The 13,612-nt window shown below is 43.7% G+C and overlaps 1 protein-coding gene across 5 annotated transcripts in view; it reads left to right on the forward strand.

The window, feature by feature from the left end:
- Nucleotides 1–13,612, forward strand: part of LOC308485356 (CD209 antigen-like protein C) — a 38,914-nt gene that overhangs the window by 22,684 nt on the left and 2,618 nt on the right. For all 5 annotated transcript variants that reach the window (XR_013990485.1, XR_013990486.1, XR_013990487.1 and 2 more), the window contains 5 exons: nucleotides 417–490; nucleotides 6,275–6,373; nucleotides 6,726–6,824; nucleotides 10,185–10,271; nucleotides 12,520–12,671. Coding sequence is in view for 2 of the 5 variants with exons in the window: in XM_081021176.1 (XP_080877302.1) it covers nucleotides 460–490; nucleotides 6,275–6,373; nucleotides 6,726–6,824; nucleotides 10,185–10,271; nucleotides 12,520–12,671 (468 nt within the window). In the remaining 3 variants the exon portion in view is untranslated. The remainder of the gene's footprint in view (nucleotides 1–416; nucleotides 491–6,274; nucleotides 6,374–6,725; nucleotides 6,825–10,184; nucleotides 10,272–12,519; nucleotides 12,672–13,612) is intronic.

Below are 13,612 nucleotides of genomic sequence, written 5' to 3' on the forward strand. Positions count from 1 at the left end.
CAATGGCAAGAAAAACTGATGAGCTATGCAAAGTTGGCAAAGTTGAAATATAAACTGTGTGAGAAGGACAATCGTGATTTCAAGGAAGAATAGGAACTATTTACAAACTATTTAAAAAGACCACAAAAGGATTTGGACTCCTTGGCAGGTTTTGAATAAACATCCACAAATTCATTAGTAGAACATATGACAGATAAGGCAATGATATGTACAATTTTATAACATGCAGAGAATAATATGTATAAACAAATCAGAGAGAGGAGCCGAGGGAAGTCTTTGGAGGGTGGGAGTGGGAGGGAAGGGGGAAATGGGAAAATGTAATTGGATATATTGATTTATAAATTGATTTGCTAAAAGTGATGATAATAATAATAAAAAATATTTAAAAAAACAAAGTCCATTATATATTTCCGTAGAGAACAATCCAGGTGGAGAAGCCAGTGAAAATGAATAGACAAAATGAAGAATGGCAGTAGTCTCCCATCAGGAGGTAAGTTGTTTCTAATTTTATTTTCAGTTCACAGGAATACAAACCATATTTTTATATTTGGAGCAAGGCCCAGGGGCCTCCATTCTGTCTGCTTTCCTTGCTTGCTTCTCTTTAACTGGAGAGAGGATGTGAGAGACACAGCTACTCCCAGTTTGGGGTTCTTTCTCCATTTAAGAATTAGGGATGGGGAGAAACTCAGCTCAGTTCACATTTAAAGGTGTACTTCTCACTGTCCAGAACAACATGCAAACTGAAACAGAGCCATACTCTGAAACTCACACTTCTCCAAATTTTGCAAGTGTTTGTCCAGCCAAGCAATGTTTATTTAAAAACACACACATGTAATAGCAGTAGGTGTGCATAAAAATGCATGCATTGATAAAAATAACATACAAAAAAACTTTAGCGTAAGGAAATTCCTTTGCAAATTTCTAGATTAGGCAAATTGCAATAAAATATGTGCATATTAAGAGAAATTCGCACTAAAACACTGGCAAATTTTCATTAGAATGTGTGTTTTTTTTAAAAAAAATAATCACAATCTAGTCTGGAAATGTGGAGAACTGAATTAAGAATTGGAAAAAATGAGAAATTGACATCTTTGCCCATCCCCAATGAGCAAAAAATCTTACCTGGTCTTCTGCAAGCCCTCTGCTTCCTTTTTCTTTTTCATCCCTGCCCCCTGTCACACGCTGCTTACTATGGCTTACTACAGGGGTCAGCAGACTTTTTCAGCAGGGGGCACCACGGTCCACTGTCCCTCAGACCTTGTGGGGGGCAGGACTATATTTGGGGGTGTGAACAAATTCCTATGCCCCACAAATAACCCAGAGATGCATTTTTAATAATAGCACACATTCTACTCATGTAAAAACACACAGATTCCCAGACCGTCCACGGGCAGGATTTTGAAGGCAATTGGGCTGGATACGGCCCCTGGGCCTAAGTTTTCCAACCCATGGCTTAGTTCTTGGTCTCTAAAAGCTCAGAGAAGTAGCCACATATTGACTTGGTGTATAAATGTCAACAACAAAAGTGCCAGAAAAATTTCAGTGGGTAGAAAATTCCAAAAATGGGGCATCATGGCAGAAAAGTTCCATTAGCGAATCACTGCCAAATATATAGATCTTAACTTCCAGGCAGGAACATGAAGAGAAAGAAGAACTCCTCCAAGTGTTTAAGAAATTCAGTAATTTATACATCTGTAGAATTCAGATGAAAATGTCTAGTTAAAATCAGTGGGACTCTGCCTATCTTTCTGAATATAAGCCTTTATATTTTGCAATGCTTAGCAAGGTTTTGTTGTTGTTGTGTCTGTGTGAACCCTACATGGAGTAAGTTAGGTGTTATTGACTATTGCCTTCTATTGATCGTGATGTTTATTTTATACTGGCATTGTTGATGTACAGGGGGAAAGGCTAGGGGAAACAAGAAGCCAACGCTGGCCCACCCAACTCACAAGCTGAGGTGACTGCCTCGGGTGGCGGAATCCATGAAGGCAGCAGATCCAGCCTCTAAGGATCCAGCCTATGTTATGACCAATAGGTCCTTTTAATCTGTTTAGTGTTTAGCATTAATGAGACCAGTAGTACACTCTAGGAAAGCGCAAGTAAACCTCAGACAACCAACGCTGGATTTTCTCTGTAACATTGCTTTATTGATTAACAAGCATGACAAGACAGGGAACATGCACTCAATCACACAAACATCCATACTGTCAGAGGCTTAATGCTGTCCAGCTGGCATAGATAAGCCTCCGGGCTCCCAGCCAGTTCCAAACTATTTGATTTATTTGACAAAGTTCAAAAGTACATCTCCAGCGTTTCAACTAGCATCTGTCCCCTTGTTGCACAGTTGCCGCGTCTACTCTTTTTTTTTTCCCTTTTCCGTACCCAGCATGCAAGTCTGCGGAAACCCCTCCCCTGACTTCCTCTGTGTACAGAATGACTTGTTCCTGGCTCACCCTCCTCCCTCTCTACGTCAGACTCACTGTCAGACGACAGGCTGCTAATGATCTCTTTCGGCTCTCTATAATTGCTGGTTTCTGTTCTTTCATCTTTTCCTGTTTGCCTCTCCCTGACACATACATCTCCCATACTCACCACTCTACACTGTATTGATCAGACCCAGTAAGAAACACGAGTGACCGGATGACAGCTGTCAATGTCTGGCACACAACTGAGGCTGTAAGGCTTTACCATTTATACACCTTGGTCTTCCATTACACAACTCCTTACTCCTTGTTCTTGGCATGTTTTTGGCATCTCACATCCTTGTCCTCAGCATCATCTTACAACTCTTATCTTATCTAAACATTGTGTAAAGTTCTGCAGCCCACCTCCAAGCCTCCTTGCACGTACCGTTCCCGGCACACACTGTTTTTGCCAAAACTTTATGATGTTTTCCACATTCCATTAGTGCTTATGCAACACAGTTCGTGATCATTTCAAAGGCATTGCATCCATTTTGTGATGTTCTGACTTCCGGGGTGGCGCCACTGGCAATGGCGGACTCCCTCTGAACTGGAGGGACTGGCTCTGCGGTAAACAGGGTCTACTCCGCTACGGCGAAGCGGGGACCCCTTCAAAATCACAGGCGGATGAAGCCTGTGACCGTGGGACTCGGCGGGCACCTTTAGCGCCCCCCCAATCCGCTAAGGAACCCACTAATGGGCTCCGAAGTGAGGAGGGGGAAGTGGCGTGGTGCTGTGAGTCAATCGCTATTTCCGTGGAGCGAAGCTGCATAGCTGCTGCCGGAGAGCGCTGCCTTCTTTCCTGGGACAATTTGGACTCTTAAACAAGCACCCGTGAGTACTTAGAATTTGAACAAATGGGATATCAAAGAAAGATTTGTGAGAAGGACAGTATAGGACTATAAAAAAAAATCTATTGAATTTGGTACGGAGCGGGAAGGGCTAAACAGGAAGTCACCCTCCCGTTCTTTTGTAAATAGAATAAAGCAAAGGCAATTTACACTAGAGCTCAGAAAATCATTTTTAAAAGAGTGGATTTCAACATTTTAAATTGGGAATCTTTTTTTTTCCGGACTATTTGAGTAACTGCAAAAGGAAGTTATTTTCCTTCGTCCTGATCCTGGAGCGGGGTGTCAGGACTGACGTGAGTTTACCAAGATAATTGTTTTTTTTGACAGATAACTAAAAGAAGAGAAACTTTGTGATTCCACTGTTCCCTTTCGCATTTTAAAGGAATATATATGGACAAAGTATCTTAAGTATTGGGGGGGGGGAGGAAGCTTTCTAGCAAAAATAAACATAAGTTTTCCCCCTAGGGGGAGCTTGTGAAGCTGTAACTAACTCCAGGGAATTGACAGCTGTTACAAAATAAACGTGGGAAAGTATTTGATTGTGCAGGACAATGTATTCAGAAGCCTTGATCTGCGCTTTTTACAAAACAAATGCTCTACTGGAAGAATTACATGATAAGGCGAACTGGAAGGCCATTTCGACTAGAAATCTTAAACAGGCAGTGGAATGTTTTGACCAGACTGTGGGAAAACATGTGGAGCCTACTCAGGATTCAAACCAGGAGTGTGTTTTGACAGAACAGGAGGAGTATGTTTTGACAGAACAGACCCAACAGGAGTATGATCCTTCGGACTGGACAAAAGAACTTGGAAAAAGCCAGATCTGGAAAGGAAAAGTTCAGTGTGGCTTGGAAATGGGGGGCTGGATTGACCCCCCTATGTTGGGATGTCTGGACTCTTTAAACATGGTAATGGGCTGCGATATGTTTGGGACTGTGGGGGCTCTCAATTTTGGAGGGCCCTTGAAACATGCTTTTAAATACTACATGGAATGCAGCGATGAATACGGAAAAGGGTCTGATCTGACGAGAAGGGTTAAAAACATTATTAAGTTGGAGTTACCACGAGCAAGAGACATTGGCAAGCTGGAGTTACCACGAGGAGATAAGGGAAACTATAGTTATAAATATGAAGAAGAGCCACGGAAGGGCCATGGAAGTGACCTGAGGGCCTCGGACATAAGGTTACCGGGTTAGACTGATGGGAATAAGGACTGACAAATCCCGGAACCAGGAGGAAGGGACGTTGGATAAAGATGGGACTTGTCAATATCTTTCTTTTTCTCTTTCTTTATTATTAGAATGTTTTATAAAGTTGGTGAATGATAGAAAAATGTTGGAAGAAATTACCTGGCTTTAGTAAAGATGCATAAAGAATTATGAAAGAATATTATGATTATAAGAAGCTGGTAAGGTTAAGACTTAAGTTTTAAACTTTAAGGTTTATTTTATTATAGAAAGATAGGATTAAATTAGTCGAGGGTAATGTAATGATAGAATTTTATGAAACATGGAAAGGAAAGGATTTGCTGAGATAATTAATAACTAGAATACAAAAGAAGGGAGGAGGAGGAGGGCTACGAAAGAAGGCAATGACAGTTAAGGGTCTGAAAACAATGAACTTGTTTTGTTTTTGTTTTTTATTCTTTTTTCTGTATTTTCTATTTTCTTGTATTTTTACTTTTTGTACTTTTTGTTTTTGTGTAATTTTTTGTATCCTTTGAAACTTTAATAAATATCATTTTAAAAAAAAACATTTTGTGATGTTCTTCAGCCATCTTTTCGGCCCATGCAAACTATACCATTTGCTACACCTGCTGGTGCTGTAGTGGCGGCAATGGTGGCAAGGTGTATTGAAGGATCTCGACCATAACCTGTTGAAGGATCTCAGCCATAACCTGTTGAATATTGCAGAGCATACGCAGACTGTCCAGAAGCAGTCGGTTGCTAGCTGGCAGGATGTAGCAGGAACAAGACGCTGCTATTAGTAACTTGGTTACTTATAGGTTTATTATTTACAGCAGACTCACAAGTTACTATATACAGGATACTGTTGGAAAACTGGCCCCCTCGGGAGAGGCTGGCCCCTCTCCCAGGCTCCTGGGGCCTGTTTACCGGTGATCTTCCCTGGCTGGCATCCCGGCAGTCCAGGGAGATCTTGATAGGCGACACCTCCCTGATGAAAGGTGCACACCCCCTTCCCTCTTGCATAGCAGCAGGAGAAAGAAGATAGTCAGAAAGTCTGCTACATCTCTACAGTTTATTTCTGACTGTACAACTGTACAAAAACATGTCCGTTTACTCAGACTTCTCCGAGCAACTGACTCAGACTTCCTTCACACAAGCAACAGGAAGATCTCATGTTACACAAAGAACAGATCTCTGAGAAATCCCTGGAGCTTCCTGTCCCATGGTTAGCTCCATCATGTGATGTAAACATCCAGCTGCTTGTTCGCAGCTGCGTAGTAGTCATATCCCAACAGATACAGACATGGATCATAACTCTTTCTGAACAAACTCCAACAACATTGACCAACCAGCCACTAACCAACAGGAAGGTCATGTGTCATCATGCCTATGTGAGTGGCCTCGTCCAATAGCAGAGTTGTATCCAAGGTCCCATATCTCTAGGCAGAATAACTCCCTCTGCTCAGTCTTCTTGGTCTTCGGCCAACTCCTTAATTGCTTTTGTGGGAAGCTGCATCAGATAGCACATAGGCAAAAATCCCAACAGGGTGCTCCTTGGAAGACAGAGGGAAGATTTGTGACAAGCCCATAGTTATCAAGTTATCAAGCTTTCAGTCCAGTGTAGGTTTATTGAGCAGCAGCTTTCAAAGCTTTTGTGGTTTAGGGGCTGCTGGCTAAAGCCAGAATATATGAATAAGCTTATCCACTGGGATGATGCCAGGATGCTTTCTATGGGTGGTCCAAGGACAATTTTTGTTCCTTTTTTTCCTTCCAGAGACACTGCCTAATGAGGAGGAATCTTACTATGGTGAATGGGCTGTTGGGTTCCTGTGTGTCCTCATGCTTTCTATCTCAACTGTGCTGCTTGTTCTGTGTAAGTTCCTACTCTTATAGCAAAGAATATGAAGTACCCTTTCAAAAAGAGGGGAGGCACAACCCTACCTCCATTAAGTCCTTGTACTCCCCATTGATTTGATTCAATCTATGTGGAAACCCCCCACCAGCTAAGCTCTGCACAAAGAGGTAGCTGATTGCCACATTCCACTTGCGCTCCAGTGCACTGTCTCTTTTCGTATGTCAACGCCTGTTCCAGGACTGAGCAATGGCATTAGAAATTGAGTCCTTGTGACCATTGCAGAGGGAGGCAGGTGTGTGCTATGCTCAGAATGACCATCTCACTAGGTTGTGTCTAAACAGTACTCCTTTTCTACCTTCCTTGGTATTAGATTATTTGGAATCACAAGAAGTAGCAGTAAAGATCAATGCTATGCAGAGGATTCGGGAATTCATGGTCAGTCGAAATCAGTCCTTTGAACACATGAATGGTAAGTAATGAGTTGCAGTGTTGATGCTCAAGTCCTTTCCCTCTCTCCCACGCTGGGTCATCATCCCACACCTGAAGCAGGGCTTATAGTCATGTAAAGAGGGGTTTTTTATTGCCCACCTGTCTTCCAATGCCTCTCCTCTGAGAATACCCTTCTATTCCATTCACAATATTCAGCAGTTGTGTAACCCCATATGGAACGCAAGATTCCCCCTTCAGTTTTGGAGGGCAGTTAGGAGCAGGCCATTTTCCTCACTTGCTCCAGAGGCAGGACTATCAAATGACTTTGGGCTCAGTACCTTTAAATGCCAGTCTATAGTTAGAGGCCAATTCGTTCCATTTCCTCTGCAAAACCCTCCCACTAACCTATATATACAAACAAACAACAGAAATGTAAATGGCAGCCAAACTCTGCATTGCCAGCCAAAGACGGCAAGGGTTAACACCAGACTTTCCAAGGTCCTACAACTCCACCCATACCAAGACATGATGTAACTTGTGAAGCTCTGTCTGTTGTTTGAATTGGACAGCTCCCCAGGGTGGGTGTACAGTCATAACTCGGGTTACAGACACTTCAGGTTGCGTGTTTTTGGGTTGCGCACTGCGCTAAACCTGGAAGTACTGGAATGGGTTACTTCTGGGTTTTGGCGCTCGCACATACACAGAAGCGCTAAATCATGCTTTGTACATGCACAGAAGTGCCGAATTGCAACACCCGTGCATGCACAGATGTGGCGCTGCGGGTTGCGAACGTGCCTCCTGCATGGATCACGTTCACAACCCAAGCATCCACTGTACAGTGTCCTGCTTTGCCATTTTTTAAAACATGCCGTTCCTATATTACTCCAAGCCGGGAAGACTGGGTTTCCCATGGATGTTAATTCTCTTCAGTAGATGAATCACCCAAGAATTGTCTCCTTGCCACAGTACAAGAGGTTAGGGTTAGGGTTGACTTCAGGAGCCAATTATTAGGATAGATTAAGGTCGGGGGGTGACCTTCTGTCTAATCTTCTTCAGGCAGGGGTTATTTATATGCCCACTTATTTGTGTTTATGGGAACAGAAGGTAATGGTTTCTTGAACTGCAAGAAATATTCCATAATGCCTTTTTTCATTCAGCTGCATTGTGTCCTGAAACCAGGGGAGAGTTCTCCTACTGGCTTGGACCAAGCCCAAAGTCATTTGCATAGCCCTGCTTCTGAGGCAAGTGGGAGGAGCAAGCCATTCCTGGGTAACTTCCATCTATTGAAGAGAAAGGAAGTTCGCAGTAAGTCCAACATACCTTTTTGCCAAAGAATCTGATAAAGTTTAGTCCTGAGGAATTGCAGCAGAAGTTCACTAGCTGATTCCCCTTTCTTTGGTCCATTTTGTTTGAACTCATCAAAACTTCTCACACAGAGTATTGCAATGTGCTCTATGTGAGGCTGCCCTTGGAAGAAACAGGTCCAAAATGTAGTGGCCAGGTTACTGGGTAGGGATCCTCTTAGATCTTATATAGCCCATTTTTAATTATTGCTGGCTTTTAAAAGGGGGGCATGGAGGGAAGTGTGTGTTTGTATAAGGAAGGGCTAGAATTTCTACTAGAGATAATGGACGCAGGTATAGCAAGAGAAGATCAGAAAATATTCCTCTATGCCACAGGAGCGGCAAGGATCCTAATTGCTAAAAACTGGAAAAAATAAATTGTGCCAACAAAAATGGAATGGCAAGACAAACTGTTAGAGTATATTGAACTGGCTAGATTAACAGAGGCAATTAGAGATCACACTAGACAAGAGTTTCAAAAAGCATGGGGGAAATGTAGAGAAAACTTCACAAAACAGTGCCCTAAAATTCATACCTGGACTTGTTTTGATTAATGTCTGCAGGAGACTTTGTGGATATTTAAGTTATAATTAGAAAAATCTTAATAATTATTCATAAAGGAAACAGCTTATAAGAAGTAAATAAGGAGGCCAGGTACAGAATAAAGGAAGTTTTTTATTTGGTTGTTTGTATTGTTGTATATTATGCTTGTTGTTTGTTATGTTCGTGTCTGATAGGGATGGATTTCTGTGTTGGGGGGGTTGTGTTATGTTGTAAATAAAATTTCTGATAAAAAATATTTTTTAAAAATAGAATTGCTAATAATAATAAGAAAATTTGGATTTGATAATAATAAACAGTTTAAACTTCAATTCAGTGATGCATTTATTTATACTTTTTCTCTCTTACTTGGGAGGAAATCCCATTGCATCTGGAAGATCTATACCAGGGGTTGTCAACCTGGTCCCTCCCGCCCACTAGTGGGCGTTTCAGGATTCTAGGTGGGTGGTAGGGGGTTCTATGGCCCAAGCTGAATCCTCCTACCATCGAGGACTGGTGGGCGGTAAGGAAATTTTACCATCAAGAAAGATGCATTAGTGGGTGGTAGGTATAAAAAGGTTGACTACTCCTGAGCTATAGCTGTAGTCACTGCAAGGTGGTCTCTAGGGTTTGGGAGCAGAGTTGGAGGGATGAGAGCTTCACCAAATAGAGTTGTGGGTGGGGGACCAGGGATAGATGTAACTAATGTGTATGTGCCCTTCATATACTGGGCAATCTGTGCACAGAATCATTGCACCCTTTGCAGGATCATGTCCATAAGAGCCATTTCCCCCACACTATCTTGGGGGTTGAGACAAAGGGACACTGATATAATGGCATAGACTAACCAGGATCCCTCCCTCTTGGTGATCCCTGCTGCAGAGAATCAGGACTGCTCCCATCAGCAGTTTGATGTATCACAGTATTTTAATATACTTTTGGAAGCCGCCCAGAGTGGCTGGGGAAACCCAGCCAGATGGGCGGGGTATAAATAATAAATTATTATTATTATTATTATTATTATTATTATTATTATTAACCCTGGGATCTGCTTCTTGTCTTATGCCAGAGCGCAACAGAATGTAACGCAATTACCGTAATTTTCTGATCCTAAGGTGATATTATTTCTGTAGAAATAATTGGCTAAAACTGTGTGTCTTCTTATACGTGGAAAGCTGAGGGGTGATGGGCGATTTGGCGTGTATTTGGTTGCTGCGGCAAGGCCTGCTGATGATTGGCTGTGTCTGCGGCAATTGGGCATTTGATTTGTGGCATGCGTGCCATCTGCTGTGGTTTCGTTGAGTGTGCAGGTGGGCATCCCGCCCCCCAAAAAACTTAACATCTCTGGGCAGTCTCCCCCTCCAAAATTTTATTTTTTGTCCCCAAAAATATGGGTCGTCTTATACATGGGGGCGTGTTATACACGGAAAAATACAGTACTTTACGTGTGTGTGTGTGTGTGTGTGTGTGTGTGTGTGTTTGAGATCTCCCTGACTTGATCCACTACAACTCTTTAGATTCGGCAATACTCAATGAAGCTCAGAAGTTACTGCAGGAAGTGGTCAAGATAGATTCTAAAATTTTTGAATTACAGCTATCTATTGGTAAGTTACTCTATGCGACTGTGATGCAAACAAATCAGAGCACAAGGAGAACCTCGCCCAGCTGAATTTGTACCTCCTGAAAGTCCCACAGCCTCTGAACATGGTGGTGGTCCCTTTTTGCATCTGGCCACTCTTGAGCCTCAACCATGTGCCTTCCCACATAGTCCAAAGCACGTGGAGCAAAACTCCCATCAGCCTCAGCCAGCACAGGAGCTTACCAGGCTGGGGAAGGGTGCCCTATTAAATAAATAATTAAATTTTATTTATATCCCACCCTCCCTAGCCAAAGCCGGGCTCAGAGCAGCTAACATCATACAAGTAAGACAATGCATAAAAACAAGCAATCAATAAATTGAGATACATCCCACGATTAATTCAAACAAACTGGACAAGTGGCAATCTTCAGTTTAAAATTGAAGGTGGTTACCAACTGTTTCCGCTAATATTATGAGTACCTGTGAGCGGGCTGGGAACCTCCTTCGTGCTTGTTCTTATACAAGGAGAAAATGAGTCAGACTGAACCCTGGCCAAAGGCCTGGCGGAACAGCTCCGTCTTGCAGGCCCTGCGAAAAGATGTCAAATCTCACAGGGCCCTAGTCTCTTGTGACAGAGCGTTCCACCAGGCCAGGGCCACGGCCAAAAAGGCCCTGGCTCTGGTCAAGGCCAGTCTGATCTCTCTGGGGCCCAGAATCTTTAGGATGTTGTTATTTGCAGACCGTAAGGTCCTCCGTGGGGCATACCAGGAGAGGCGGACCCGTAGGTACGAGGGTCCTAGGCTGTATAGGGCTTTAAAGGTTAAAACCAGCACCTTAAACTTGATCCGGTACTCCACCGGGAGCCAGTGCAGCTGGTATAGCACTGGGTGAATGTGATCCCATGGCGAGGACCCCGTAAGGAGTCTCGCCATGGCATTCTGCACCCACTGGAGTTTCTGGGTCATTTTCAAGGGCAGCCCCACGTAGAATGAGTTACAATAATCAAGCCTGGAGGTGACCGTCGCATGGATCACAGTGGCAAGGTCGGGGCGAGAGAGGTAAGGGACCAACTGCTTAACTTGGCGGAGATGAAAAAATGCCACCTTTGTAATAGCTGTAACCTGCGCCTCCATAGAAAGGGTGGCGTCAAAGACTACATCCAAACTCCTGAGGGAAGGCGCCGGCACTAATTGCGCCCCCACAAGGGATGGGATTTGGCCCCCCAACCCCATATCATCTCGACTCAGCCAAAGGACCTCTGTCTTTGAAGGATTTAACTTCAACCGGCTCCCACGTAAACATCCAGCCATAGCTTCCAAACTAAAAAGTTGCGCCGGGCAAGAGCTAGTGGATGCAATGGAGGCTGAGAAGTAAGACTTATTTGCAGCCTTCATTGCCATCTCATAGGTTTTCATAAACGCCCTATAAGATGTTCTTGTGGCTCCGTCGCAGGCACCCTGCCATACTCGCTGTAGCCATCTGAGGTCCCGCTTCATTTTCCAGAGCTCCTCGGTAAACCGGGGAGCCCAGTTTCTGCGGGGTCGCAGAGGACGCCTAGGTGCGATCTCATCGATGGCCGCCAAGCTCGGTCAATGAGTCGCCAGGGGGAGCAGGGTCCTGCAAGCCCTGACAGAATCCATCAGGGTCCATCAGCCTCCACGGGTAAGCCCAAATAGGCTCGCCACCTAAGGAGGGTGGGGGCGGGAAGTCAATCCCGGCCTTCGGTGCACAGTGATCAGACCATGGCATCTCCATCAAGGGGAACATGATCACATCTACGCCTGCACCAAAGATCAAATCCAGCGTGAGGCCTGCTTGATGTATGGGGCCCGAAACAAACTGGGAGAGCCCTAGAACCTCAAGCTGGTTGTGAGATTCAAAGATGATAATGTTGCTCCTCTTCTTCACCAGCTCTAGCAACTGATTTGCATTGCCAGGATAGGAGCCAACTTCCAGGGGCTAAGGTCCCTTTGCCCCTCCCAACTGTGTCTGTTACAGTGTTTCCTAATTAGATGTAAACAATAAATCTATAATGTTTTGCCCACGTTTGATTCCCTGTTTTGAGACATCACAAATGTTCTTGGGAATGTACTGGAATGTTGCAGGGTTGGATTACGTCAAAACTCTGTCTTGTATCATATTGGCACTTAATGAAATACATGTACTTCTGAGATGCATATTAAAATCTGCAGAGATCTAAAAGCTGGTTCCTAATGTCCACCCTTCTTGTTCTCGGTGGGTTCCTTGTATGATCCGGCCACGTTGGCTCAAAGACGCCTTCATTGAAAGGATATCCACAGGGTGGAAGCAACATGATGGCCACCTCTATTACCTCGATGCTTATGAAACGGCATTTTTTTATGCCCGAAGGGCATGCAAAAACAGAAATGCTACTTTGACTCCCATCACAACTGCTAGCGAGGAGGTAAGCCTAACAATGGGATGCTAGAAGGCAAATGCATTCACATCACAATGATTTTACAACCTGACCCTTGAGTGAAGTGGGGGCCCCAAAGCACCCTTCTATGTCGCTGAGGAGGACCATAGAGGGGGGACCAACTGGATGGTACTATTTGACAGAAACCAATAATAATAATAATAATAATAATAATAATAATAATAATTTATTATTTATACCCCGCCCATCTGGCTGGGCTTCCCCAGCCACTCTGGGCGGCTTCCAAAAGAATATTAAAATACTGTGATACATCAAACATTAAAAGCTTCCCTAAACAGGGCCGCCTTCAGATGTCTTCTAAAAGTCTGGTAGTTGTTGTTCTCTTTGGTGGGAGGGCGTTCCACAGGGAGGGCGCCACTACCGAGAAGGCCCTCTGCCTGGTTCCCTGTAACTTGGCTTCTCGCAGTGATGGAACCGCCAGAAGGCTCTCGGTGCTGGACCTCAGTGTCCGGGTAGAACGATGGGGGTGGAGACGCTCCTTCAGGTATACTGGACCGAGGCCGTTTAGTAGCTCCTCTGCTGGGTTATATTCGCACTTACGTTTTGTGCTTCTGAGTGCTTTTATGATGCCTTAGCATGGTGGTGCTTTACTTGGAAGCCACCTTGTTTTGTTATGTTTTGTTTTGTTTTGATCTTTCATATTTGATTTTACAGATATAAATTTATAACAAAACCAAATACATATCCATATACATATAGAGATTTCTCTGAATCTCGAGACTTCCACCATCCCCTCCATGGGTCCTATTGTCAACAGTTTCAACTGCATATTATTTCCTAGTCTATATTTTATATCTATCCATATTGTCCATAGTATTTGTTACACTACAAGCAAGATTAAAATCCTGCTAATGTTTTCATCTGCTTGCAGATTTATTCTCCTAAATAAATTCTAAATTTTTCCCATT

This window comes from Podarcis pityusensis (genome assembly GCF_964106645.2).
Source record: "Podarcis pityusensis genome assembly, chromosome: 9".
In the NCBI taxonomy this organism is placed as follows: Eukaryota; Metazoa; Chordata; class Lepidosauria; order Squamata; family Lacertidae; genus Podarcis; species Podarcis pityusensis.